Source organism: Bufo bufo, chromosome 10 (genome assembly GCF_905171765.1).
Source record: "Bufo bufo chromosome 10, aBufBuf1.1, whole genome shotgun sequence".
NCBI lineage: Eukaryota > Metazoa > Chordata > Amphibia > Anura > Bufonidae > Bufo > Bufo bufo.
Genome location: NC_053398.1, coordinates 4,803,677 through 4,831,333, shown reverse-complemented (window position 1 = coordinate 4,831,333; position 27,657 = coordinate 4,803,677). Strand labels below are relative to the sequence as shown.

General features: G+C 53.4%; 1 protein-coding gene across 3 annotated transcripts in view; it reads left to right on the top strand.

Moving 5' to 3' along the window:
* ABCC8 (ATP binding cassette subfamily C member 8) overlaps positions 1-27,657 on the top strand; it is an 84,643-nt gene that overhangs the window by 7,885 nt on the left and 49,101 nt on the right. Inside the window, exons 2-11 of one of the 3 annotated variants that reach the window (XM_040409928.1) lie at positions 1,365-1,506; positions 5,135-5,256; positions 9,898-10,064; positions 13,675-13,917; positions 15,101-15,289; positions 15,972-16,136; positions 24,911-25,066; positions 25,841-25,975; positions 26,199-26,361; positions 27,257-27,297. In XM_040409928.1, coding sequence (XP_040265862.1) covers positions 1,365-1,506; positions 5,135-5,256; positions 9,898-10,064; positions 13,675-13,917; positions 15,101-15,289; positions 15,972-16,136; positions 24,911-25,066; positions 25,841-25,975; positions 26,199-26,361; positions 27,257-27,297 — 1,523 coding nt within the window. Of the gene's footprint in view, positions 1-1,364; positions 1,507-5,134; positions 5,257-9,897; positions 10,065-13,674; positions 13,918-15,100; positions 15,290-15,971; positions 16,137-24,910; positions 25,067-25,840; positions 25,976-26,198; positions 26,362-27,256; positions 27,298-27,657 lie in introns of those variants that run through there. The other 2 variants (XM_040409929.1, XM_040409931.1) reach the window with 2 other exon arrangements.

Sequence of the window (27,657 nt, the reverse complement as noted above, 5' to 3'; positions counted from 1 at the left end):
AATCAGAGAGGCAGCACAGAGACCTGAGGTAACCCTGGAGGAGCTGCAGAGTTCCACAGCAGAGACTGGAGGATCTGTACAGAGGACGACAATAAGCCGTACGCTCCATAGAGTTGGTCTTTATGGTAGAGTGGCCAGAAGAAGCCATTACTATCAGCAAAAAACAAAAAGGCGCGGTGTGAGTGAAAAGGCCTGTGGGAGACTCCGAAAATGTATGGAGGAAGGGGCTCTGGTCTGAGGAGACGAAAACTGAACTTATCGGCCATCAAAGAGAACGCTATGTCTGGAGAAAACCCAACACATCTCATCACCCAAAGAACACCATCCCCACAGTGAGACCTGGTGGTGGCAGCATCATACTGGGGGGACTGGGAAACTGGTCAGAGTGGAGGGAAAGATGGATGGTGCTAAATACAGGGATATTCCTGAGCAGAACCTGCCCCACTCTGTGCGTGATCTGAGGCCAGGACAGAGGTTCACCTTCCAGCAGGACAATGGCCCCAAACACACGGCTAAAGCAACACTTAAGGGGTTAAAGGGGAGACATGTAAATGTGTTGGAATGACCGAGTCACAGCCCAGATCTCAATCCAATAGAACATCTGTGGTCAGACCTAAAGATTGCTGTTCACAAGCGGAAACATCCGACCTGAAGGAGCCGGAGCCGTTCTGCAAGGAGGAACGGGCAACAATCCCAGCGGAATGGGCAAAAATCCGACTGCTCCTAGAGACTTATCCAAAGCGACTCGGAGCTGTGATTGCCGCAAAAGGCGACTCTACAAAGTATTGACTGTAGGGGGTGAATAGTTCTGCACATTGACTTTTTCTGTTATTTTGTCCTATTTGTTGTTTGCTTCACAAAAAATAAAACAACATCTTCAAAGTTGTACCACTTCTCTCAGAGAGTGTGTGTGTGTGTGTGTGTGTGTGTATATATATATATATACACACACTGCACAGTACCACTTCTCTCAGTATATATAGACTGCACAGTACCACTTCTCTCAGTATATATAGACTGCACAGTACCACTTCTCTCAGTATATATAGACTGCACAGTACCACTTCTCTCAGTATATATAGACTGCACAGTACCACTTCTCTCAGTATATATAGACTGCATAGTACCACTTCTCTCAGTATATATAGACTGCACAGTACCACTTTATTTTATTTATTATACACACTTACATAGCGTTGTACAGACATTAGCGGAGGACTCCAGCGCTGCAAGGCACCAGTCCTAACCACTGAGCCACCATGCTGCCCACTACCACTTCTCTCAGTGTGTGTGTATATGTGTATATATATATTTTTTATACTCGGGGGGTGTGCATAGTAGCGCTTCTCGCTTCTCTCTTGCAGGGTGGGGCAGTCAGAGCTCAAAGGTCCACATTCATCACAGCACGTGGCTGCATTTCCCAGGCCACAACTTGCGCTGGATCCTGACCTTCATCCTTCTCTTTGTGTTGGTCTGTGAGATCGCTGAGGGCGTCGTGTCCGATGGGTAGGTCCTTGTATCCGCTGCAGAACCTGCTGCTCCATGAGACACGCGTAAGGAAAGTGCATGCACTGTGCCAGTCCCATGCAGGAACCTGCTACAGGCAACCTCTAGATGATGATGATGATGGTGATATTTCCCTGCCTACATCGGGGAGCAGGCGCCATAGGGATGAGGGAGGGGCACATACATCGGGGAGCAGGCGGTATAGGGATGAGGGAGGGGCACATACATCGGGGAGCAGGCGGTATAGGGATGAGGGAGGGGCACATACATCGGGGAGCAGGCGGTATAGGGATGAGGGAGGGGCACACATCGGGGAGCAGGCGGTATATGGATGATGGAGGGGCACACATTGGGGAGCAGGCAGTATAGGGATGAGTGAGAGGCACACATCGGGGAGCAGGCGGTATAGGGATGAGGGAGGGGCACACATCGGGGAGCAGGCAGTATAGAGATGAGGGAGGGGCACATACATCGGGGAGCAGGCGGTATAGGGATGAGGGAGGGGCACACATCGGGGAGCAGGCGGTATATGGATGATGGAGGGGCACACATTGGGGAGCAGGCAGTATAGGGATGAGTGAGAGGCACACATCGGGGAGCAGGCGGTATAGGGATGAGGGAGGGGCACACATCGGGGAGCAGGCAGTATAGAGATGAGGGAGGGGCACATACATCGGGGAGCAGGTGGTATATGGATGATGGAGGGGCACACATCAGGGAGCAGGCGGTATATGGATGATGGAGGGGCACACATTGGGGAGCAGGCAGTATAGGGATGAGCGAGAGGCACACATCGGGGAGCAGGCAGTATAGGGATGAGCGAGGGGCACACATCGGGGAGCAGGCGGTATAGGGATGAGGGAGGGGCACACATCGGGGAGCAGGCAGTATAGAGATGAGGGAGGGGCACATACATCGGGGAGCAGGTGGTATAGGGATGAGGGAGGGGCACACATCGGGGAGCAGGCGGTATAGGGATGAGGGAGGGGCACACATCGGGGAGCAGGCAGTATAGGGATGAGGGAGGGGCACACATCGGGGAGCAGGCAGTATAGAGATGAGGGAGGGGCACATACATCGGGGAGCAGGTGGTATAGGGATGAGGGAGGGGCACACATCGGGGAGCAGGCGGTATAGGGATGAGGGAGGGGCACACATCGGGGAGCAGGCAGTATAGAGATGAGGGAGGGGCACATACATCGGGGAGCAGGTGGTATATGGATGATGGAGGGGCACACATCAGGGAGCAGGCGGTATAGGGATGAGGGAGGGGCACACACATCGGGGATCAGGCGGTATACGGATGAGGGAGGTGTACACATCAGGGAGCAGGCGGTATAGGGATGAGGGAAGGGCACACAAATATCTGGGAGCAGGCGGTATAGGGATGAGCAAGGGGCACACAGTGGAAGGCAGGCGGTATAGGAATGAGTGAGGGGCACACATCGGAAAGCGGGCACTATAGGGATGGGGGAGGGGCACATACATTGAGGTGCAGTGGGTATAGGGATGGGGGAGGGACACACAAATCGCGAAGCAGGCGGTATAGGATATGTTGGGGGGGGGGGAACACACCGGTAAGCAGGCGGTATATGGATGATGGAGGGGCACATACATTAGGGAGCAGACGGTATAGGGATGAGGGAGGGGCACACACATCGGGGAGCAGGCGGTATAGGGATGAGCAAGGGGCACACATTGGGAAGCGGGTGGTATAGGGATTGGGAGGGGCACACACATCGGAGAGCAGGCGGTATACGGATGAGGGAGGGGCACACACATCGGGGAGCAGGCGTTATACGGATGAGGGAGGTGTACACATCAGGGAGCAGTCGGTATAGGTATGAGCAAGGGGCACACAATGGAAAGCAGGCGGTATAGGAATGAGTGAGGGGCAAACATCGGAAAGCGGGCGCTATAGGGTTGGGGGAGGGGCACACACATTGGGGTGCAGTGGGTATAGGGATGGGGGAGGGACACACAAATCGCGAAGCAGGCGGTATAGGATATGTTGGGGGGGGAAACACACCGGTAAGCAGGCGGTATATGGATAGGAGAGGGGCACACATATTGGGGTGCAAGCGGTATAGGGATGAGGGAGGGGCACACACATCGGGGAGCAGGCCGTATGGGGATGGGGGAAGGGAACACTGCCAGGTACAGGGAGGACTTGAAGGCGCAATGTTCTTCGCTAGCGACTCACACGTAACATGGCAGAAGCCGAGCTCCGGGGTAACGGGAGCAGGAAAATGCAATAAATCACAACATGTCCAGCAAGTAGTGAGATCTGTTAGTCCCAGAAAAGAAGATCTTAGCATCCTCCTCATTATTAACACCTCTTCTGCCTCTTCATTATTACCATCTTCATCCCCCTGACCACTACCATCGTCCTCATCACCACCATCATCCTTTTCATTGTCACCACCATCATTGTTATGGTCCTCAGCATCATAATCACCCTCTTTGTCATCATCACTTCTGTCATTATTTTATCATCATCATCACCACCATTGTTAGAATTCCTATCCTCCTTTTCATCCCCGTCTTCTTCCTCGTCCCTGTCCCTCTCCTCATCCACATCCTCCCCATCTTCCTGCTCCTCAACCCCATCCTCCTGCCCCTCCTCCCCATCCTCCTGCCCCTCCTCCCCATCCTCCTGCCCCTCCTCCCCATCCTCCTGCCCCTCCTCCCCATCCTCCTGCCCCTCCTCCCCATCCTCCTGCCCCTCCTCCCTATCCTTCTTCCCTCCTCCCCATCCTTCTGCCCATCCTCCTGCTCCTCGTCCCTATCCTTCTGCCGCTCCTCGCATCCGCATCCTCTTGCTCCCCATCCGCATCCTCTTGCTCCCCATCCGCATCCTCTTGCTCCCCATCCGCATCCTCTTGCTCCCCATCCGCATCCTCTTGCTCCCCATCCGCATCCTCTTGCTCCCCATCTGCATCCTCTTGCTCCCCATCCGCATCCTCCTGCTCCTCATCCGCATCCTCCTCATCCACATGCTCCCCATCCTCTTGCTCCCCATCCGCATCCTCTTGCTCCCCATCCGCATCCTCTTGCTCCCAATCCGCATCCTCTTGCTCCCCATCCGCATCCTCTTGCTCCCCATCCGCATCCTCTTGCTCCCCATCCGCATCCTCTTGCTCCCCATCCGCATCCTCTTGCTCCCCATCCGCATCCTCTTGCTCCCCATCCGCATCCTCTTGCTCCCCATCCGCATCCTCTTGCTCCCCATCCGCATCCTCTTGCTCCCCATCCGCATCCTCTTGCTCCCCATCCGCATCCTCTTGCTCCTCCTCCTCATCCTCTTGCTCCCCATCCGCATCCTCTTGCTCCCCATCCGCATCCTCTTGCTCCCCATCCGCATCCTCTTGCTCCCCATCCGCATCCTCTTGCTCCCCATCCGCATCCTCTTGCTCCCCATCCGCATCCTCTTGCTCCCCATCCGCATCCTCTTGCTCCCCATCCGCATCCTCTTGCTCCCCATCCGCATCCTCTTGCTCCTCCTCCTCATCCTCTTGCTCCCCATCCGCATCCTCTTGCTCCCCATCCGCATCCTCTTGCTCCCCATCCGCATCCTCTTGCTCCTCCTCCCCATCCTCCTGCTCATTGCTGTCATTTGTATTTGCAGGTTCTCCCAGTCGCGACATCTGCACCTCTACATGCCAGCTGTCATGGCGTTCTTGGCCGGTATCACTTCTATCATCTATTATCATAACATTGAGACGTCCAATTTCCCAAAGCTGCTGATTGGTAAGGCCGGCACCATGCGGACCAATCATTGGTGAACAGCAGGGTCATGTGACTAATAGCAGTTGTAAATACAGCGCCTCCAGTGGACAGCGAGAAGATGGGGGTGCTCCACACGTGTTCTCTTATAATTGAGCCGTATTGGTCACCTGCTCCCTGTCATATACGTATTCATTCCCATATAAATTCTCCTCCCCTATAATGTTTATAATGTTCATCTATTGTTTTATCATCTCAATGTCACCCCGGAGAGCTCGGCGACCCGCGTCATCCCGGAGAGTTGTATACTGTGGGAGCGTTCTCAGGTGTTCGGACCGGTTTTGTCTGGATTTATTTCGGGTCACAATAAGTTAAGGGTTAATAAAGTTGTAAATGTGGATGTGAACCGCACGGTGATACAACAAACTCAGCTCGGCTGCCACACCGTTGTGCAGGGCTGTTATAGAGAACAGGAAATGACAGGAGATAATGAAGCCCCAAACCGCCCCCCGACCCCGCAGGGTGAACACACAGCGCCCTGTAATAGCACGTTCTCACGAAGTCAGGAACGTGTCCAGTGTCACTGGGACTGGCAGGAATCCAATCTCCACAGGACACATGAATTATTCAGTGTAGAGAGGAAATCCATCGAATGAACCGTAAGAAAGCACCGTCCCCCGCCACCTTAACCTTCTAGTAATTGCTTGTTAATGGTCCCAGCCCAAGGTCTGCACTCACAGCACCTGATTGACGTTGGCACAGAACTGACAGTCTATCCTGTTACTGCGCTCATTCCCTTCGATAATACAGGTCTGTGTAGTATGGAGAGGCAGTGTACTGTACAGCAGATAATACAGGTCTGTGTAGTATGGAGAGGCAGTGTACTGTACAGCAGATAATACAGGTCTGTGTAGTATGGAGAGGCAGTGTACTGTACAGCAGATAATACAGGTGTGTGCAGTATGGAGAGGCAGTGTTCTGTACAGCAGATGATACAAGTCTGTGTAGTATGGAGAGGCAGTGTACTGTACAGCAGATAATACAGGTCTGTGTAGTATGGAGAGGCAGTGTACTGTACAGCAGATTATACAAGTCTGTGTAGTATGGAGAGGCAGTGTACTGTACAGCAGATAATACAGGTCTGTGCAGTATGGAGAGGCAGTGTACTGTACAGCAGATAATACAGGTGTGTGTAGTATGGAGAGGCAGTGTACTGTACAGCAGATAATACAGGTCTGTGTCGTATGGAGAGGCAGTGTACTGTACAGCAGATAATACAAGTCTGTGTAGTATGGAGAGGCAGTGTACTGTACAGCAGATAATACAGGTCTGTAGTATGGAGAGGCAGTGTACTGTACAGCAGATAATACAGGTCTGTGTAGTATGGAGAGGCAGTGTACTGTACAGCAGATAATACAGGTCTGTGTAGTATGGAGAGGCAGTGTACTGTACAGCAGATAATACAGGTCTGTGTAGCATGGAGAGGCAGTGTACTGCACAGCAGATAATACAGGTCTGTGTAGTATGGATAGGCAGTGTACTGTACAGCAGATAATTCAGGTGTGTGTAGTATTGAGAGGCTGTGTACTGTACAGCAGATGATACAGGTCTGTAGTATGGAGAGGCAGTGTATTGTACAGCAGATAATACAGGTCTGTGTAGTATTGAGAGGCAGTGTACTGTACAGCAGATAATACAAGTCTGTGTAGTATGGAGAGGCAGTGTACTGTACAGCAGATACTACAGGTCTGTGTAGTATGGAGAGGCAGTGTACTGTACAGCAGATAATACAAGTCTGTGTAGTATGGAGAGGCAGTGTACTGTACAGCAGATAATACAGGTCTGTGTAGTATGGAGATGCAGTGTACTGCACAGCAGATAATACAAGTCTGTGTAGTATAGAGAGGCAGTGTACTGTACAGCAGATAATACAGGTCTGTGTAGTATGGAGAGGCAGTGTATTGTACAGCAGATACTACAGGTCTGTGTAGTATGGAGAGGCAGTGCACTGTACAGCAGATAATACAGGTCTGTGTAGTATGGAGAGGCAGTGTACTGTACAGCAGATAATACAGGTCTGTGTAGTATGGAGAGGCAGTGTACTGTACAGCAGATAATACAGGTCTGTGTAGTATGGAGAGGCAGTGTACTGTACAGCAGATAATACAGGTCTGTGTAGTATGGAGAGGCAGTGTACTGTACAGCAGATAATACAGGTCTGTGTATTATGGAGAGGCAGTGTACTGTATAGCAGATAATACAGGTCTGCATAGTATGGAGAGGCAGTGTACTGTACAGCAGATAATACAAGTCTGTGTAGTATGGAGAGGCAGTGTACTGTACAGCAGATAATACAGGTCTGTGTAGTATGGAGAGGCAGTGTACTGTACAGCAGATAATACAGGTCTGTAGTATGGAGAGGCAGTGTACTGCACAGCAGATAATGCAGGTCTGTGTAGTATGGAGAGGCAGTGTACTGTACAGCCGATAATACAAGTCTGTGTAGTATGGAGAGGCAGTGTACTGCACAGCAGATAATACAGGTCTGTGTAGTATGGAGAGGCAGTGTACTGTACAGCAGATAATACAAGTCTGTGTAGTATGGAGAGGCAGTGTACTGTACAGCAGATAATACAGGTCTGTGTAGTATGGAGAAGCAGTGTACTGTACAGCAGATAATACAGGTCTGTAGTATGGAGAGGCAGTGTACTGTACAGAAGATAATACAAGTCTGTGTAGTATAGAGAGGCAGTGTACTGTACAGCAGATACTACAGGTCTGTGTAGTATGGAGAGGCAGTGTACTGTACAGCAGATATAACAGGTCTGTGTAGTATGGAGAAGCAGTGTACTGCACAGCAGATAATGCAGGTCTGTGTAGTATGGAGAGGCAGTGTACTGTACAGCAGATAATACAAGTCTGTGTAGTATGGAGAGGCAGTGTACTGTACAGCAGATAATACAGGTCTGTGTAGTATGGAGAAGCAGTGTACTGTACAGCAGATAATACAGGTCTGTGTAGTATGGAGAGGCAGTGTACTGTACAGAAGATAATACAAGTCTGTGTAGTATAGAGAGGCAGTGTACTGTACAGCAGATACTACAGGTCTGTGTAGTATGGAGAGGCAGTGTACTGTACAGCAGATAATACAGGTATGTGTAGTATGGAGAGGCAGTGTACTGTACAGCAGATAATACAGGTCTGTGTAGTATGGAGAGGCAGTGTACTGCACAGCAGATAATGCAGGTCTGTGTAGTATGGAGAGGCAGTGTACTGTACAGCAGATACTACAGGTCTGTGTTGTATGGAGAGGCAGTGTACTGTACAGCAGATAATACAGGTCTGTGTAGTATGTAGAGGCAGTGTACTGTACAGCAGATAATACAGGTCTGTGTAGTATGGAGAGGCAGTGTACTGCACAGCAGATAATGCAGGTCTGTGTAGTATGGAGAGGCAGTGTACTGTACAGCAGATACTACAGGTCTGTGTTGTATGGAGAGGCAGTGTACTGTACAGCAGATAATACAGGTCTGTGTAGTATGTAGAGGCAGTGTACTGTACAGCAGATAATACAGGTATGTGTAGTATGGAGAGGCAGTGTACTGTACAGCAGATAATACAGGTCTGTGTAGTATGGAGAGGCAGTGTACTGTACAGCAGATAATACAGGTCTGTGTATAGTATGGAGAGGCAGTGTACTGTACAGCAGATAATACAGGTCTGTGTGGTATGGAGAGGCAGTGTACTGTACAGCAGATAATACAGGTCTGTGTAGTATGTAGAGGCAGTGTACTGTACAGCAGATAATACAGGTCTGTGTAGTATGGAGAGGCAGTGTACTGTACAGCAGATAATACAGGTCTGTGTAGTATGGAGAGGCAGTGTACTGTACAGCAGATAATACAGGTCTGTGTAGTATGGAGAGGCAGTGTACTGTACAGCAGATAATACAGGTCTGTGTATAGTATGGAGAGGCAGTGTACTGTACAGCAGATAATACAGGTCTGCAGAGATTGATGTCCTTCATGGTGCTCCCAGATGTGTGATGTACATGCTGTATGGCAGCCCCTTCCCCCCAGTTATTATTTGGGGATGCCCCTTCTTTCTGTCTTTGAGTGGAGCACTGTTATCGGCCCCTTTCTGCTTCTCACGTCATTGCTGGGGAATCGGCAGCAGTGGCCGCTCCCAGTGTACTCCGAGGGCAGAACTGGATCCTGATGGGGCTGCTGGTGACGTGACGATGATGGTGGAAGTGGTTGTGAAGAAGATGTAGTCTTATAATACTACTGGTGCTGTATTATAATGTGTAACGGGTTCTGTCGTCTCTTTTTGCTTCTGCACGCCCACTACCCTCAGCGGACTGGTCTGATGGAGATTGTTAGACAGCAGCACTGGTTTCCTGCAGCTGCACTACTGCCTCACCAGGTTACTGGCCGATCTCCATGGCATGCTGCTGGTGGAGATGTCGAAGATGTGGGCAGTGGTGATGATGGTGGTGGTGGAGCTGATGATGATGGTTGAGGTGTTGGTGGAGCTGATGAAGATGATGATGATGGTGGAGCTGATGAAGATGATGATGAGGGTGGTGATTCACTGTTGATGTATTGTTAATACTGGTGCTGTATTATGATGTGTTACTGGTTCTTTTGTCTCCCCCCCCCCCAGCGTTACTGGTCTACTGGATGTTGGCTTTTATTACCAAGACCATCAAGTTTGTGAAGTTCTGTGACAATGGCGTTGGGTTCCTGCAGCTCCGCTACTGCCTGACCGGGTTACTGGCCATTCTGTACGGCATGCTACTGCTGGTGGAGATCAACGTCATCAGAGTGCGGGTGAGTGATGTCACAGACCGCAGAGACGTCCTAGACATGTAGATAATGGACATATGTCTACACACGTGTGTGTATTTAGGCTTAGGCTCCTTTCACATCAGCTTATTGCATTCCGGTTTTGGGATCCGGCAGAGGCCCCAAAACCAAGGCCAAACGCTTCTGTTTTGTCTCCATTCATTGTCACTGGGGACAAAACGGAACAAAGCAGATCGGGATGCGTTCCGGTTTGCGAAACTGAACAAACCAGAACCGGCGCCCATTGACTTACAATGATTTTAATGCCAGTTTGTTCAGTTTCTTATTAATACAACCGGATCCGGACGAAACGCGTGCATCCGGAAGTAGTAAATGAAGAGAAGCGTGTTATTCAGGTTTAGAGATCTTCTGCCGGACGCGGATGTGAAAGTTGCCTTACACACTGGTGCTCGGAAGTTTGTGAACCCTTCAGAATTTTCCATTTTTCGGCGTAAATTTGACCTAAAACATCCGATTTTCACACAAGTCCTAAAAGTTGGTAAAGAACCAAATCAAAGAAATGAGTTACAAATATTAGACCTGGAGGGAAATGTCTGTGAGCAGTAAAAGTATGTGAACCCTTGGGAAGAACAGGTAATGGGGGGTGACAATCGGGGGTGAGCGGGTGGCAGAGGTCACAGGGACGCCTGCACAGAACATTTTACTTCCTAAAGAAAGTCTCATGCGTATCAATACATTTCCTAGCCTCTCTTGAGCGCAGGGCGCGCTGTGAACGGCGCAGGCAGCACAGTGATACGGCTAGAGCCTGAAATATCCAATACAAAGCTCTGGACAGCAAAGAGCTTTGTCATTGGTCAGTTTGTGCCGGCTGCCGGACCATTCGGCGCTCCGCTCTGAAGCTGTGGAGGAAGACTGGTGCTGCGGCGTTCCATCTTCACAGGGTAAGCAGTCTCCTGGTGGGCAGTGGATTGCACTAGAGACCTAGGACGGCAGGTAGGTAACGAGGTCGCTTCATTCATATAACGCGTTTCGAAAGTGTTTTCTGATTTATTCGTCAGACCCTTTCGGCGCCACACTTTCAAAACACGTTACATGAATAGGGCAACTCTGTGGTATCTTCAGCTGCTTCTTTTGGATGTTTTTCTCTAAGCAACTGAAGGCCTTTCTCATGTCTGCTAATGTTCATGTCCACGAGTCCACCATCAGGAGGACACTTACCAACGATGGTGTTCATAGCAGGACTGCAAGGAGAAAGCTGCTGCTCTCCATAAAGAACATTGCTGCTCATCTGCAGTTTGTAAAGGTCACCTGGACAGGGCAGAAGGCTGCCGGACAATGTGCTGTGGATGGATGAGACCAGAATAGAACTTACTGGTGTCGATGAGAAGCCTTATGTTTGAGAACGGAAAACCCTGCATCCAGCATAAAAACCTCTTCCCATCTGTGACACATGGAGCTGGTGGGGTAATGGTTTGGCGCTGTTCTGCTGCATCTGTGCAATTACCAAAGGGGTCAGACCAGATCCTGAGGGCAGGGGTTCACATACTTTTACTGCTTTTACAGATATTTCTGAGCATTTTCCTCCAGGTCTAATATTTGTGACTCATTTGTTTGAGTCAGTTCTTTATCTACTTTTAGGACTTCTGCACGTTATATGTTTAGTTTCTGATTAGTTTAGTGATGTGTGAGAAGCCGTGTAATCGGCCAGTAACACATGTGGCATTCTCCTGAGCAGGCCGCACTTCCCTACCAGCGCCACACGTGGAGATCGCATCCATGGTACTTGTGGGTCATGTCTGGGATGTCTGTATGACTTCTGGTCACATCTGTGTCACTTGTGGGTTAGGCCTGGACTATATGACTTCTGGTCACATCTGTGGTACTTGTGGGTCATGTCTGGACTATATGACTTCTGGTCACATCTGTGGTACTTGTGGGTCATGTCTGGGCTATATGAAGTCTGGTCACATCTGTGGTACTTGTGGGTCATGTCTGGACTATATGAAGTCTCGTCACATCTGTGGTATTTGTAGGTCAGACCTGGACTATACGACTTCTGGTCACATCCATGGTTCTTATGGGTCCTTTCTGCACTATATAACTTCTGGTCACATTTGTGGTACTGGTGAGTCATGTCTGGACTATATGAAGTCTGGTCACATCCGTGGTACCTGTGTAGTGCCCTGGAGCAGGGAGTACTTTTTTGGACATTTGCCTATTTCCCCTATAATTTCCCCTATACAAAGTTAAAACTTCTTTATTTCACCTAAAAGAGTTAACTTGAACTGTTTAATTCTGAGCGGATCCTTTTCCATTCAGAATGCATTAGGGCAAAACTGATCCGTTTTGGACCGCTGAGCCCTGAACGGATCTCACAAATGGTAAGCCAAAACGCCAGTGTGAAAGTAGACTTACCATCCCTTCCAGAGTGCAGCAACATGTGGTGACACCTCGACGGTGTCCGGGGGACCCAGTGTAGCGTTGGGGCCAGCACAAACCCGGCCACTGCACTTGTAGGTCATGTCTGGACTATATGACTTCTGGTCTCATCCATGGTACTTGTGGGTCATGTCTGGACTATATTGCTTCTCGTCTCATCCATGGTACTTGTGGGTCATGTCTGGACTGTCTATATGGCTTCTGGTCACCTCCATGGTACTTGTGGGTCATGTTTGGACTGTCTATATGGCTTCTGGTCACATCCATGGTACTTGTGGGTCATGTTTGGACTGTCTATATGGCTTCTGGTCACATCCATGGTGCTTTTGGGTCATGTCTGGACTATACGACTTTTGGTCACCTCCATGGTACTTGTGGGTCATGTCTGGACTATATGACTTCTGGCCACCTCCATGGTACTTGTGGGTCATGTCTGGGCTATATGGCTTCTGGTCACCTCCATGGTACTTGTGGGTCATGTCTGGACTATATGACTTCTGGCCACCTCCATGGTACTTGTGGGTCATGTCTGGACTATATGACTTCTGGCCACCTCCATGGTACTTGTGGGTCATGTCTGGACTATATTGCTTCTGGTCACATCCATGGTACTTGTGGGTCATGTCTGGACTGTCTATATGGCTTCTGGTCACATCCATGGTACTTGTGGGTCATGTCTAGACTGTCTATATGGCTTCTGGTCACATCCATGGTACTTGTGGGTCATATCTGGACTGTCTATATGGCTTCTGGTCACCTCCATGGTACTTGTGGGTCATGTCTGGACTGTGTATATGGCTTCTGGTCACCTCCATGGATGGTACTTGTGGGTCATGTCTGGACTATATTGCTTCTGGTCACATCCTCACTATCAGGTCCTTGTACTGACATTTGTTGTCTTGTTTTTTGTTTTGTTCTGGTGGTGGTTCTTCTTTCAGCCCTTATGTCCCGTGTTCAGTCACGTTGTCATTGTGCGAAGTTCTGATGTCCTTTACATTCTTGTCCTTTTAGTCTTGGCCCCAGTAATGGCGGCACTATGTGCAGGGGGTCTGCACGGTGCTGTCTGCTCTTGCTCTGTACATTTCTCTTAGTAGGCCTTGGACCTCTTCTCTGTCCCCCACCACAGGACATGTCCACCTGATGCCCCATGTTGTTCCATCATCTTTATTACGTGTTTTTTTTTCCCGCCCCTCAGAGATATGTTTTCTATAAATCTCCCAGAGAAGTGAAGCCCCCCGAGGACCTGCAGGATCTGGGTGTGCGATTCCTCCAGCCGTTCGTCAACCTCCTCTCAAAAGGGACTTACTGGTGGATGAACACCTTCATAAAGACGGCTCACAAGAAGCCCATCGACTTGAAAGCAATAGGAAAACTGCCCATCGCCATGCGGGCCGTCACCAACTACATCCTCCTCAACCGGGCCTTCAAGGCACAAAGAGTGAGTTATCCACGAGCTTCCACCATTACCGGCAGAAATACTGTATATGTCACGGAGAAGGGGGGGGGGGGGCGGCATATATTTATGTAGAAAATTTCAGATCACCCTGTGTTGCGGCATATCAGATGTGTCACCATGTGTGGTTATATCAGATGTGTCACCATGTGTGGTTATATCAGATGTGTCACCATGTGTGGTTATATCAGATGTGTCACCATGTGTGGTTATATCAGATGTGTCACCATGTGTGGTTATATCAGATGTGTCACCATGTGTGGTTATATCAGATGTATCATCCAGTGTGGCGGTATATCAGATATATCATCCTGTGTGTCGGTATACCGCCACACCGGGTGATACATCTGATATACAGTGACACAGGGCGACATCTGATACACCGCCACACATGGTGACACATCTGATATATCATATCTATCACCATGTGTGGCGATATATCGGATGTGTCACCCTGTGTGGCGGCATACCAGATGTATCATCCTGTGTGGCGGTATATCAGATGTATCATCCTGTGTGGCGGTATATCAGATGTATCAATCTGTGTGGCGGTATATCGGATGTGTCACCCTGTGTGGTAGTATATCAGATGTGATGCCCTGTTTGGCGGTATATCACATGTATCATCCTGTGTGGTGGTATATATGATTTATAATCCTGTGTGGCGGTATAACAGATGTATCACCCGGTGAGACGGTATATCAGATGTATCACCCGGTGAGACGGTATATCAGATGTATCACCCGGTGAGACGGTATATCAGATGTTTCACCCGGTTAGACGGTATATCAGATGTATCACCCGGTGAGACGGTATATCAGATGTTTCACCCGGTGAGACAGTATATCAGATGTATCACCCGGTGTGGCGGTATATCAGATGTATCACCCGGTGTGGCGGTATATCAGATGTATCACCCGGTGTGGCGGTATATCAGATGTATCACCCGGTGTGGCGGTATATCAGATGTATCACCCGGTGTGGCGGTATGTAAGATGTCTTGTCCTAGGCTCAAGGTTGCCTGCACTGATGCACTGGTCCAAAGCCTCAGCAGTGTGAGTAGGACAGGTTTCCAGCTCCTTTGGTGGTAATTGGGGCTCGGGCGGGGAGCTGATGGTTGTACATTATAGCGCCCAGTGATGACGCTGACTCCTTCCCCTCCCCGCAGTCTAAGTCTTCCCCGTGTCCCACGGGTCCCAGATCCATCTGGGGCGCTTTGTGCCACGCCTTTGGGAGGCCCCTCGTCCTCAGCAGCATCTTTCGCATTTTGGCCGACTTGCTGGGGTTCGCTGGTCCGCTGTGTGTGTCCGGGATCGTCCATCACCTCAGCCAGGAGAATGAGACCTACCACCCCCGGGTAAGTCCGGCCAGCTACTGTCCTCTCACTTGTCCTCCTCATTAGTATTGTCATATAGGTACAGTAAGTGTCCCAGCTGTATGTACCCACCTGTGTGCGCCCAGCTGTATGTACCCACCTGTGTGTGCCCAGCTGTATGTACCCACCTGTGTGTGTGCCCAGCTGTATGTACCCACCTGTGTGTGTGCCCAGCTGTATGTACCCACCTGTGTGTGCCCAGCTGTATGTACCCACCTGTGTGTGTGCCCAGCTGTATGTACCCACCTGTGTGTGTGCCCAGCTGTATGTACCCACCTGTGTGTGTGCCCAGCTGTATGTACCCACCTGTGTGTGCCCAGCTGTATGTACCCACCTGTGTGTGCCCAGCTGTATGTACCCACCTGTGTGTGCCCAGCTGTATGTACCCATCTATGTATGCCTTGGTATTGGATGTTTCTATCTGTATTTTCCCAGCCTGCTGTGTGTGTCAATCTTTGCATGGTACCCATATCTGTGCCAATATGTGCATGCCTGGCGGTACAAATCTATGTGTGTGCAGCTATATGTACCCCATGTGTGCCTGGTTGTTAGTACCAGTGTGTATGTGTCCATCCTGCTGTGTGCCCGGCTGCCCGGCTCTGTGTGGTGGCCTGTGGCACCTATGCTGCGTTTCTCATCGTCTCTATCAATTCTTCTCTCGCAGACAGTGTTTTTCGGGGTTTCCTTCATTTCATCACAAGAATTTTTGGCCAATGCCTACGTCCTGGCAGTTCTGCTGTTTTTTGCCCTCCTCCTGCAAAGGACATTTCTTCAAGCCTCGTATTATGTCGCCATTGAGACTGGCATCAACCTGCGTGGAGCAATACAGGTGACGGCGCCCGAATCCTACTGTGCCAACGGAGTTACTGTGGGTATAAAGAAGGCAGAGGACTGGATTAGGACAAGTCCAAATGTGGGCTAAGGACAGGATGAGGGCAGGGGTCTACATGGGGATGAGGGCAGAGAACAGGGGGCCGGATGAGGGCAGGGGATGGGATGAGGGCAGAGGACAGGGGGCCAGATGAGGGCAGAGGACAGGGGGCCGGATGAGGACAGGGAATTGGATGAGGGCAGAGAACAGGGGCCAGATGAGGACAGGGGATGGGATGAGGGCAGAGGACAGGGGGCCGGATGAGGGCAGGGGATGGGATGAGGGCAGAGGACAGGGGGCCGGATGAGGACAGGGGATGGGATGAAGGCAGAGGACAGGGGGCCGGATGAGGGCAGAGGACAGGGGGCCGGATGAGGACAGGGAATTGGATGAGGGCAGAGAACAGGGGCCAGATGAGGACAGGGGGCGGGATGAGGGCAGAGAACAGAGGGCCGGATGAGGGCAGAGGACAGGGGGCCGGATGAGGGCAGAGGACAGGGGGCCGGATGAGGGCAGAGGACAGGGGGCCGGATGAGGGCAGAGGACAGGGGGCCGGATGAGGGCAGGGAAATGGATGAGGGCAGAGGACAGGGGGCCGGATGAGGACAGGGGGCCGGATGAGGGCAGAGGACAGGGGGCCGGATGAGGACAGGGAATTGGATGAGGGCAGAGGACAGGGGGCCAGATGAGGACATGGGATGGGATGAGGGCAGAGGACAGGGGGCCGGATGAGGACAGGGAAATGGATGAGGGCAGAGGACAGGGGGCCGGATGAGGACAGGGGGCCGGATGAGGGCAGAGGACAGGGGGCCGGATGAGGACAGGGAATTGGATGAGGGCAGAGGACAGGGGGCCAGATGAGGACATGGGATGGGATGAGGGCAGAGGACAGGGGGCCGGATGAGGACAGGGAATTGGATGAGGGCAGACGACAGGGGGCCGGATGAGGACAGGGGATGGGATGAGGGCAGAGGACAGGGGGCCGGATGAGGGCAGAGGACAGGGGGCCGGATGAGGACAGGGAATTGGATGAGGGCAGACGACAGGGGGCCGGATGAGGACAGGGGATGGGATGAGGGCAGAGGACAGGGGGCCGGATGAGGGCAGAGGACAGGGGGCCGGATGAGGGCAGAGGACAGGGGGCCGGATGAGGGCAGAGGACAGGGGGCCGGATGAGGGCAGAGGACAGGGGGCCGGATGAGGGCAGAGGACAGGGGGCCGGGTGAGGACAGGGAATTGGATGAGGGCAGAGGACAGGGGGCCGGATGAGGACAGGGGGCCGGATGAGGGCAGAGGACAGGGGGCCGGATGAGGACAGGGAATTGGATGAGGGCAGAGGACAGGGGGCCAGATGAGGATAGGGGATGGGATGAGGGCAGACGACAGGGGGCCAGATGAGGACGGGGTGGGATGAGGGCAGAGAACAGGGGGCCGGATGAGGGCAGAGGACAGGGGGCCGGATGAGGGCAGAGGACAGGGGGCCGGATGAGGGCAGAGGACAGGGGGCCGGATGAGGGCAGAGGACAGGGGGCCGGATGAGGGCAGAGGACAGGGGGCCGGATGAGGGCAGAGGACAGGGGGCCGGATGAGGGCAGAGGACAGGGGGCCGGATGAGGGCAGAGGACAGGGGGCCGGATGAGGGCAGAGGACAGGGGGCCGGATGAGGGCAGAGGACAGGGGGCCGGATGAGGACAGGGGGCCGGATGAGGACAGGGGGCCGGATGAGGGCAGAGGACAGGGGGCCGGATGAGGACAGGGAATTGGATGAGGGCAGAGGACAGGGGGCCAGATGAGGGCAGAGGACAGGGGGCCAGATGAGGACATGGGATGGGATGAGGGCAGAGGACAGGGGGCCGGATGAGGACAGGGAAATGGATGAGGGCAGAGGACAGGGGGCCGGATGAGGACAGGGGGCCGGATGAGGGCAGAGGACAGGGGGCCGGATGAGGACAGGGAATTGGATGAGGGCAGAGGACAGGGGGGCCGGATGAGGGCAGACGACAGGGGGCCGGATGAGGACAGGGGATGGGATGAGGGCAGAGGACAGGGGATGGGATGAGGGCAGAGGACAGGGGATGGGATGAGGGCAGAGGACAGGGGATGGGATGGGATGAGGACAGGGGATGGGATGAAGGCAGAGGACAGGGGGCCGGATGAGGGCAGAGGACAGGGGGCCGGATGAGGACAGGGAATTGGATGAGGGCAGAGAACAGGGGCCAGATGAGGACAGGGGGCGGGATGAGGGCAGAGAACAGAGGGCCAGATGAGGGCAGAGGACAGGGGGCCAGATGAGGGCAGAGGACAGGGGGCCGGATGAGGGCAGAGGACAGGGGGCCGGATGAGGGCAGAGGACAGGGGGCCGGATGAGGGCAGAGGACAGGGGGCCGGATGAGGGCAGGGAAATGGATGAGGGCAGAGGACAGGGGGCCGGATGAGGACAGGGGGCCGGATGAGGGCAGAGGACAGGGGGCCGGATGAGGACAGGGAATTGGATGAGGGCAGAGGACAGGGGGCCAGATGAGGACATGGGATGGGATGAGGGCAGAGGACAGGGGGCCGGATGAGGACAGGGAAATGGATGAGGGCAGAGGACAGGGGGCCGAATGAGGACAGGGGGCCGGATGAGGGCAGAGGACAGGGGGCCGGATGAGGACAGGGAATTGGATGAGGGCAGAGGACAGGGGGCCAGATGAGGACATGGGATGGGATGAGGGCAGAGGACAGGGGGCCGGATGAGGACAGGGAATTGGATGAGGGCAGACGACAGGGGGCCGGATGAGGACAGGGGATGGGATGAGGGCAGAGGACAGGGGGCCGGATGAGGGCAGAGGACAGGGGGCCGGATGAGGACAGGGAATTGGATGAGGGCAGACGACAGGGGGCCGGATGAGGACAGGGGGCCGGATGAGGGCAGAGGACAGGGGGCCGGATGAGGGCAGAGGACAGGGGGCCGGATGAGGGCAGAGGACAGGGGGCCGGGTGAGGACAGGGAATTGGATGAGGGCAGAGGACAGGGGGCCGGATGAGGACAGGGGGCCGGATGAGGGCAGAGGACAGGGGGCCGGATGAGGACAGGGAATTGGATGAGGGCAGAGGACAGGGGGCCAGATGAGGATAGGGGATGGGATGAGGGCAGAGGACAGGGGGCCGGATGAGGACAGGATTAGGGTTGAGGACAGGGGGTCCAAATGAGGACGGGATGAGGTCATGGGCTGAGGTGGGGACAGACTCTGCAATATTGTTCTCTTCCTCATGTGAGGCAGTCGGCACTGGCGGGCAGTGGTGGGCAGTGCTCACAGTTCGGGACAGTCTGTAAAGATGTTGTCCACAGAGCTGGTCATATAAATAGTACAAAACTGTTCTCCACCAGCCTGACCGCGAAGTGTCCGATAATCTCCTGACGTAAATCTTTGTCCTGGCGCTGTCACACATGTCCACAGCTCTGGTTGATGGGTGAGGAACAGACTGCAGACGACCTGTCCATATCCCGAAGATGGGGAAGCGGTTGTTACAGGAGCAACCGAAAGTAAACAGTACTGACAAAGAGGACAATAGAGTGAAACCAGGGCGTCCAGCCACAGAGCGCAGCAGCAGGAGACCGGGCATCTGTCTGAGGACTCCTTCACTTCAGAGCCTCCATCATTACTAGTGATCATCACAACTCCCCTCGATCCCCCATGTATCACAGACACATCATCAGTACTGGTGTTCTTATCACACGTGTCACCCTCCAGCAGTCTCTATAATATCTGGTTATCCTCTAGTACTCTGTGCCCCCTCCCTCCTCCTGCAGTCTATAATATCTGGTTATCCTCTTGTACTCTGTGCCCCCTCCCTCCTCCTGCAGTCTATAATATCTGGTTATCCTCTAGTACTCTGTGCCCCCTCCCTCCCCCTGCAGTCTCTATAATATCTGGTTATCCTCTAGGACTCTGTGCCCCCTCCCTCCTCCTGCAGTCTCTATAATATCTGGTTATCCTCTAGTACTCTGTGCCCCCTCCCTCCCCCTGCAGTCTCTATAATATCTGGTTATCCTCTAGTACTCTGTGCCCCCTCCCTCCTCCTGCAGTCTATAATATCTGGTTATCCTCTAGTACTCTGTGCCCCCTCCCTCCCCCTGCAGTCTCTATAATATCTGGTTATCCTCTAGGACTCTGTGCCCCCTCCCTCCTCCTGCAGTCTATAATATCTGGTTATCCTCTAGTACTCTGTGCCCCCTCCCTCCTCCTGCAGTCTCTATAATATCTGGTTATCCTCTAGTACGCTGTACCCCCTCCCTCCTCCTGCAGTCTCTATAATATCTGGTTATCCTCTAGTACTCTGTGCCCCTTCCCTCCCCCTGCAGTCTATAATATCTGGTTATCCTCTAGTACTCTGTGCCCCATCCTGCAGTCTCTATAATATCTGGTTATCCTCTAGTACTCTGTGCCCCCTCCCTCCTCCTGCAGTCTCTATAATATCTGGTTATCCTCTAGTACTTTGTGCCCCCTCCCTCCCCCTGCAGTCTATAATATCTGGTTATCCTCCAGCACTCTGTGCCCCCTCCTGCAGTCTCTATAATATCTGGTTATCCTCTAGTACTCTGTGCCCCCTCCCTCCTCCTGCAGTCTCTATAATATCTGGTTATCCCCTAGGACTCTGTGCCCCCTCCCTCCTCCTGCAGTCTCTATAATATCTGGTTATCCTCTAGGACTCTGTGCCCCCTCCCTCCTCCTGCAGTCTCTATAATATCTGAGTATCCTCTAGTACTCTGTGCCCCCTCCCTCCCCCTGCAGTCTCTATAATATCTGGTTATCCTCTAGGACTCTGTGCCCCCTCCCTCCTCCTGAAGTCTATAATATCTGGTTATCCTCTAGTACTCTGTGCCCCCTCCCTCCCTCTGCAGTCTATAATATCTGGTTATCCTCTAGTACTCTGTGCCCCCTCCCTCCTCCTGCAGTCTCTATAATATCTGGTTATCCTCTAGTACTCTGTGCCCCCTCCCTCCCCCTGCAGTCTCTATAATATCTAGTTATCCTCTAGGACTCTGTGTCCCCTCCCTCCTCCTGAAGTCTATAATATCTGGTTATCCCCTAGGACTCTGTGCCCCCTCCCTCCCCCTTCAGTCTCTATAATATCTAGTTATCCTCTAGGACTCTGTGCCCCCTCCCTCCCCCTGCAGTCTCTATAATATCTAGTTATCCTCTAGGACTGTGCCCCCTCCCTCCCCCTGCAGTCTCTATAATATCTGGTTATCCTCTAGTACTCTGTGCCCCCTCCCTCCCCCTGCAGTCTCTATAATACCTGGTTATCCTCTAGTACTCTGTGCCCCCTCCCTCCCCCTGCAGTCTCTATAATATCTGGTTATCCTCTAGTACTCTGTGCCCCCTCCCTCCCCCTGCAGTCTCTATAATACCTGGTTATCCTCTAGTACTCTGTGCCCCCTCCCTCCCCCTGCAGTCTCTATAATATCTGGTTATCCTCTAGTACTCTGTGCCCCCTCCCTCCCCCTGCAGTCTCTATAATATCTGGTTATCCTCCAGCACTCTGTGCCCCCTCCCTCCTCCTGCAGTCTCTATAATATCTGGTTATCCCCTAGTACTCTGTGCCCCCTCCCTCCCTCTGCAGTCTATAATATCTGGTTATCCTCTAGTACTCTGTGCCCCCTCCCTCCCCCTGCAGTCTCTATAATATCTGGTTATCCTCTAGTACTCTGTGCCCCCTCCCTCCTCCTGCAGTCTCTATAATATCTGGTCACCCTCCAGCACTCTGTGCCCCCTCCTGCAATCTCTATAATATCCGGTTATCCTCTAGTACTCTGTGCCCCCTCCCTCCCCCTGCAGTCTTTAATATCTGGTTATCCTCTAGTACTCTGTGCCCCCTCCCTCCTCCTGCAGTCTCTATAATATCTGGTTATCCCCTAGGACTCTGTGCCCCCTCCCTCCTCCTGCAGTCTCTATAATATCTGGTTATCCTCTAGGACTCTGTGCCCCCTCCCTCCTCCTGCAGTCTCTATAATATCTGGTTATCCTCTAGTACTCTGTGCCCCCTCCCTCCCCCTGCAGTCTCTATAATATCTGGTTATCCTCTAGGACTCTGTGCCCCCTCCCTCCTCCTGCAGTCTCTATAATATCTGGTTATCCTCTAGTACTCTGTGCCCCCTCCCTCCCCCTGCAGTCTCTATAATACCTGGTTATCCTCTAGTACTCTGTGCCCCCTCCCTCCCCCTGCAGTCTCTATAATATCTGGTTATCCTCTAGGACTCTGTGCCCCCTCCCTCCTCCTGCAGTCTCTATAATATCTGGTTATCCTCTAGTACTCTGTGCCCCCTCCCTCCCCCTGCAGTCTCTATAATATCTGGTTATCCTCTAGGACTCTGTGCCCCCTCCCTCCTCCTGAAGTCTATAATATCTGATTATCCTCTAGTACTCTGTGCCCCCTCCCTCCCTCTGCAGTCTATAATATCTGGTTATCCTCTAGTACTCTGTGCCCCCTCCCTCCTCCTGCAGTCTCTATAATATCTGGTTATCCTCTAGTACTCTGTGCCCCCTCCCTCCTCCTGCAGTCTCTATAATATCTGGTTATCCTCCAGCACTCTGTGCCCCCTCCCTCCTCCTGCAGTCTCTATAATATCTGGTTATCCCCTAGTACTCTGTGCCCCCTCCCTCCCTCTGCAGTCTATAATATCTGGTTATCCTCTAGTACTCTGTGCCCCCTCCCTCCCCCTGCAGTCTCTATAATATCTGGTTATCCTCTAGTACTCTGTGCCCCCTCCCTCCTCCTGCAGTCTCTATAATATCTGGTCACCCTCCAGCACTCTGTGCCCCCTCCTGCAATCTCTATAATATCCGGTTATCCTCTAGTACTCTGTGCCCCCTCCCTCCCCCTGCAGTCTTTAATATCTGGTTATCCTCTAGTACTCTGTGCCCCCTCCCTCCTCCTGCAGTCTCTATAATATCTGGTTATCCCCTAGGACTCTGTGCCCCCTCCCTCCTCCTGCAGTCTCTATAATATCTGGTTATCCTCTAGGACTCTGTGCCCCCTCCCTCCTCCTGCAGTCTCTATAATATCTGGTTATCCTCTAGTACTCTGTGCCCCCTCCCTCCCCCTGCAGTCTTTAATATCTGGTTATCCTCTAGTACTCTGTGCCCCCTCCCTCCTCCTGCAGTCTCTATAATATCTGGTTATCCCCTAGGACTCTGTGCCCCCTCCCTCCTCCTGCAGTCTCTATAATATCTGGTTATCCTCTAGGACTCTGTGCCCCCTCCCTCCTCCTGCAGTCTCTATAATATCTGGTTATCCTCTAGTACTCTGTGCCCCCTCCCTCCCCCTGCAGTCTCTATAATATCTGGTTATCCTCTAGGACTCTGTGCCCCCTCCCTCCTCCTGCAGTCTCTATAATATCTGGTTATCCTCTAGTACTCTGTGCCCCCTCCCTCCCCCTGCAGTCTCTATAATATCTGGTTATCCTCTAGGACTCTGTGCCCCCTCCCTCCTCCTGAAGTCTATAATATCTGATTATCCTCTAGAACTCTGTGCCCCCTCCCTCCCTCTGCAGTCTATAATATCTGGTTATCCTCTAGTACTCTGTGCCCCCTCCCTCCTCCTGCAGTCTCTATAATATCTGGTTATCCTCTAGTACTCTGTGCCCCCTCCCTCCCCCTGCAGTCTCTATAATATCTGGTTATCCTCTAGTACTCTGTGCCCCCTCCCTCCCCCTGCAGTCTCTATAATATCTAGTTATCCTCTAGGACTCTGTGCCCCCTCCCTCCCCCTGCAGTCTCTATAATATCTGGTTATCCCCTAGGACTCTGTGCCCCCTCCCTCCCCCTTCAGTCTCTATAATATCTAGTTATCCTCTAGTACTCTGTGCCCCCTCCCTCCCCCTGCAGTCTCTATAATATCTGGTTATCCTCTAGTACTCTGTGCCCCCTCCCTCCCCCTGCAGTCTCTATAATATCTGGTTATCCTCTAGTACTCTGTGCCCCCTCCCTCCCCCTGCAGTCTCTATAATACCTGGTTATCCTCTAGTACTCTGTGCCCCCTCCCTCCCCCTGCAGTCTCTATAATACCTGATTATCCTCTAGGACTCTGTGCCCCCTCCCTCCCCCTGCAGTCTCTATAATACCTGGTTATCCTCTAGTACTCTGTGCCCCCTCCCTCCCCCTGCAGTCTCTATAATACCTGGTTATCCTCTAGGACTCTGTGCCCCCTCCCTCCCCCTGCAGTCTCTATAATACCTGGTTATCCTCTAGGACTCTGTGCCCCCTCCCTCCCCCTGCAGTCTCTATAATACCTGGTTATCCTCTAGGACTCTGTGCCCCCTCCCTCCCCCTGCAGTCTCTATAATATCTGATTATCCTCTAGGACTCTGTACCCCACTCTTATAGTAATACAGTAAATATGTGACAGAGAGGAGGGGGATTCGGGGAGGGAATAGGGATTGGGAGAAGGAGATTCTGGAGTCGATGCCACAGCATGTGTCGGTGACACATGAGGGAGACATCCGATTGGCTCAGAGGACACATCGAGCTCTGACATCACACCAGAAAGATCCCACCCACTGAGGTGAAGGAATGGAAGAGACATTAACAGAAACCCCAAAGGGGGGAAGGCCCCCCCCCCCCCCCCCAAAGCTGCAGGTCACACCCAACATTTACGGCTCCTCTACATCTACTCTGGGCCTGAAGGATGCTGGGAGTTTTAGTGATGTGCAAAGTGTAACTGTTTTTTCCTGATTGTGTTTTCCACAGACCAAGATCTACAATAAAATTATGCATCTGTCGACCTCCAACATGTCCATGGGCGAGATGACGTCTGGCCAGATCTGCAACCTGGTGGCGATCGACACCAATCAGCTCATGTGGTTTTTCTTCCTGTGTCCCAACCTATGGGCGATGCCCGTTCAGGTGCGGCGCCCTGTAGGGTGATCTGATAGAGTGAGCAGCCTGGAGTGGGATCTGACAGGGGGAGCAGCCTGCAGTGGGATCTGACAGGGGGAGCAGCCTGCAGTGGGATCTGACAGGGGGAGCAGCCTGCAGTGGGATCTGACAGGGGGAGCAGCCTGCAGTGGGATCTGACAGGGGGAGCAGCCTGCAGTGGGATCTGACAGGGGGAGCAGCCTGCAGTGGGATCTGACAGGGGGAGCGGCCTGCAGTGGGATCTGACAGGGGGAGCAGCCTGGAGTGGGGTCTGACAGGGGGAGCGGCCTGCAGTGGGATCTGACAGGGGGAGCGGCCTGGAGTGGGATCTGACAGGGGGAGCAGCCTGGAGTGGGGTCTGACAGGGGGAGCGGCCTGCAGTGGGGTCTGACAGGGGGAGTGGCCTGCAGTGGGATCTGACAGGGGGAGCGGCCTGCAGTGGGATCTGACAGGGGGAGCGGCCTGCAGTGGGGTCTGACAGGGGGAGCGGCCTGGAGTGGGATCTGACAGGCGGAGCGTCCTGCAGTGGGATCAGATAGGGCGCAGCAGTCTGCAGTGGGTTCTGACAGGGGGAGCGTAGACACCCCCAGGCCACAGGGATGAGGACGTCCGCACCCAAACACTGCAGTATGGGGGCCATTTGTCTTGTCTCCTATGTGATATATTTGGGGTGTTAGGGGGAATGTTGTGGGGAGCGGGTCTGTCTTCTGTGTGGTATATTTGGGGTGTACGCCCCGTCTTATGCTGATCTCCTTCCTTTAGATTATTGTGGGGATTATCCTCCTTTATTACATCCTGGGAATTAGCGCTTTCATCGGCGCCGCCGTCATCATCGTGCTCGCCCCCGTCCAGTATTTTGTAGCCACAAAACTCTCTCAAGCCCAGAGGAGCACACTGGTATGTATGTGTCATGTGTGTGTGATATGTACTGGTCTACATGTTATATGTGCTCTGTGTATGTGATATGTACTGGTCTACATGTTATATGTGCCCTGTGTGTGTGATATGTACTGGTCTACATGTTATATGTGCCCTGTGTGTGTGATATGTACTGGGCTGAACTTTATACATGTTTTATGTATGATACTATTTATTCTCATGATTTGCTTCCATGTTGTAGGACTATTCCAATGAGCGTCTGAAGAAAACTAACGAGATGCTGCGGGGGATCAAGCTGCTGAAGCTCTATTCCTGGGAGCACATATTCCACAGCAGCGTGGAGGAAACGCGCCAGAAGGAGTTGACCAGCCTGAAGGCGTTTGCCTTGTACACCTCCATATCAAGTATGTGACCCCCCCCCAGGGCACCTCCCCCCTCGCACTGCTGGACAGGGCGCCTCCCCTCGCACTGCTGGACAGGGCGCCTCCCCTCGCACTGCTGGACAGGGCGCCCTTCCCTCCCCCCTCGCACTGCTGGACAGGGCGCCTCCCCTCGCACTGCTGGACAGGGCGCCTCCCCTCCCCCCTCGCACTGCTGGACAGGGCGCCTCCCCTCCCCCCTCGCACTGCTGGACAGGGCGCCTCCCCTCGCACTGCTGGACAGGGCGCCCTTCCCTCCCCCCTCGCACTGCTGGACAGGGCGCCTCCCCTCCCCCCTCGCACTGCTGGACAGGGCGCCCTTCCCTCCTCCCCCCTCGCACTGCTGGACAGGGCGCCTCCCCTCCCCCCTCGCACTGCTGGACAGGGCGCCTCCCCTCCCCCCTCGCACTGCTGGACAGGGCGCCTCCCCTCCCCCCTCGCACTGCTGGACAGGGCGCCTCCCCTCCCCCCTCGCACTGCTGGACAGGGCGCCTCCCCTCCCCCCTCGCACTGCTGGACAGGGCGCCTCCCCTCCCCCCTCGCACTGCTGGACAGGGCGCCCTTCCCTCCTCCCCCCTCGCACTGCTGGACAGGGCGCCTCCCCTCCCCCCTCGCACTGCTGGACAGGGCGCCTCCCCTCCCCTCTCGCACTGCTGGACAGGGCGCCTCCCCTCCCCCCTCGCACTGCTGGACAGGGCGCCTCCCCTCCCCCCTCGCACTGCTGGACAGGGCGCCTCCCCTCCCCCCTCGCACTGCTGGACAGGGCGCCTCCCCTTGGACATAGAAATTTGTACTATAATCTGGGGATGTCTCTGCACATACATTACATATGTGTTCCGTGTTGTGTGCCGCTGTGATAACATGTTGTTTTCTCTTGTAGTATTCATGAATGCCGCCATTCCCATTGCTGCTGTGCTCATAGTAAGTGTATGGGACGTGTCCTTATGCCCCCGTCACCTCCCGCAGCCTCTGCTGATGGTCACAGCCCCCGTCACCTCCCGCAGCCTCTGCTGATGGTCACAGCCCCCGTCACCTCCCGCAGCCTCTGCTGATGGCCACAGCCCCCGTCACCTCCCGCAGCCTCTGCTGATGACCACAGCCCCCGTCACCTCCCGCAGCCTCTGCTGATGGTCACAGCCCCCGTCACCTCCTGCAGCCTCTGCTGATGACCACAGCCCCCGTCACCTCCCGCAGCCTCTGCTGATGACCACAGCCCCGTCACCTCCCGCAGCCTCTGCTGATGGCCACAGCCCCCGTCACCTCCCGCAGCCTCTGCTGATG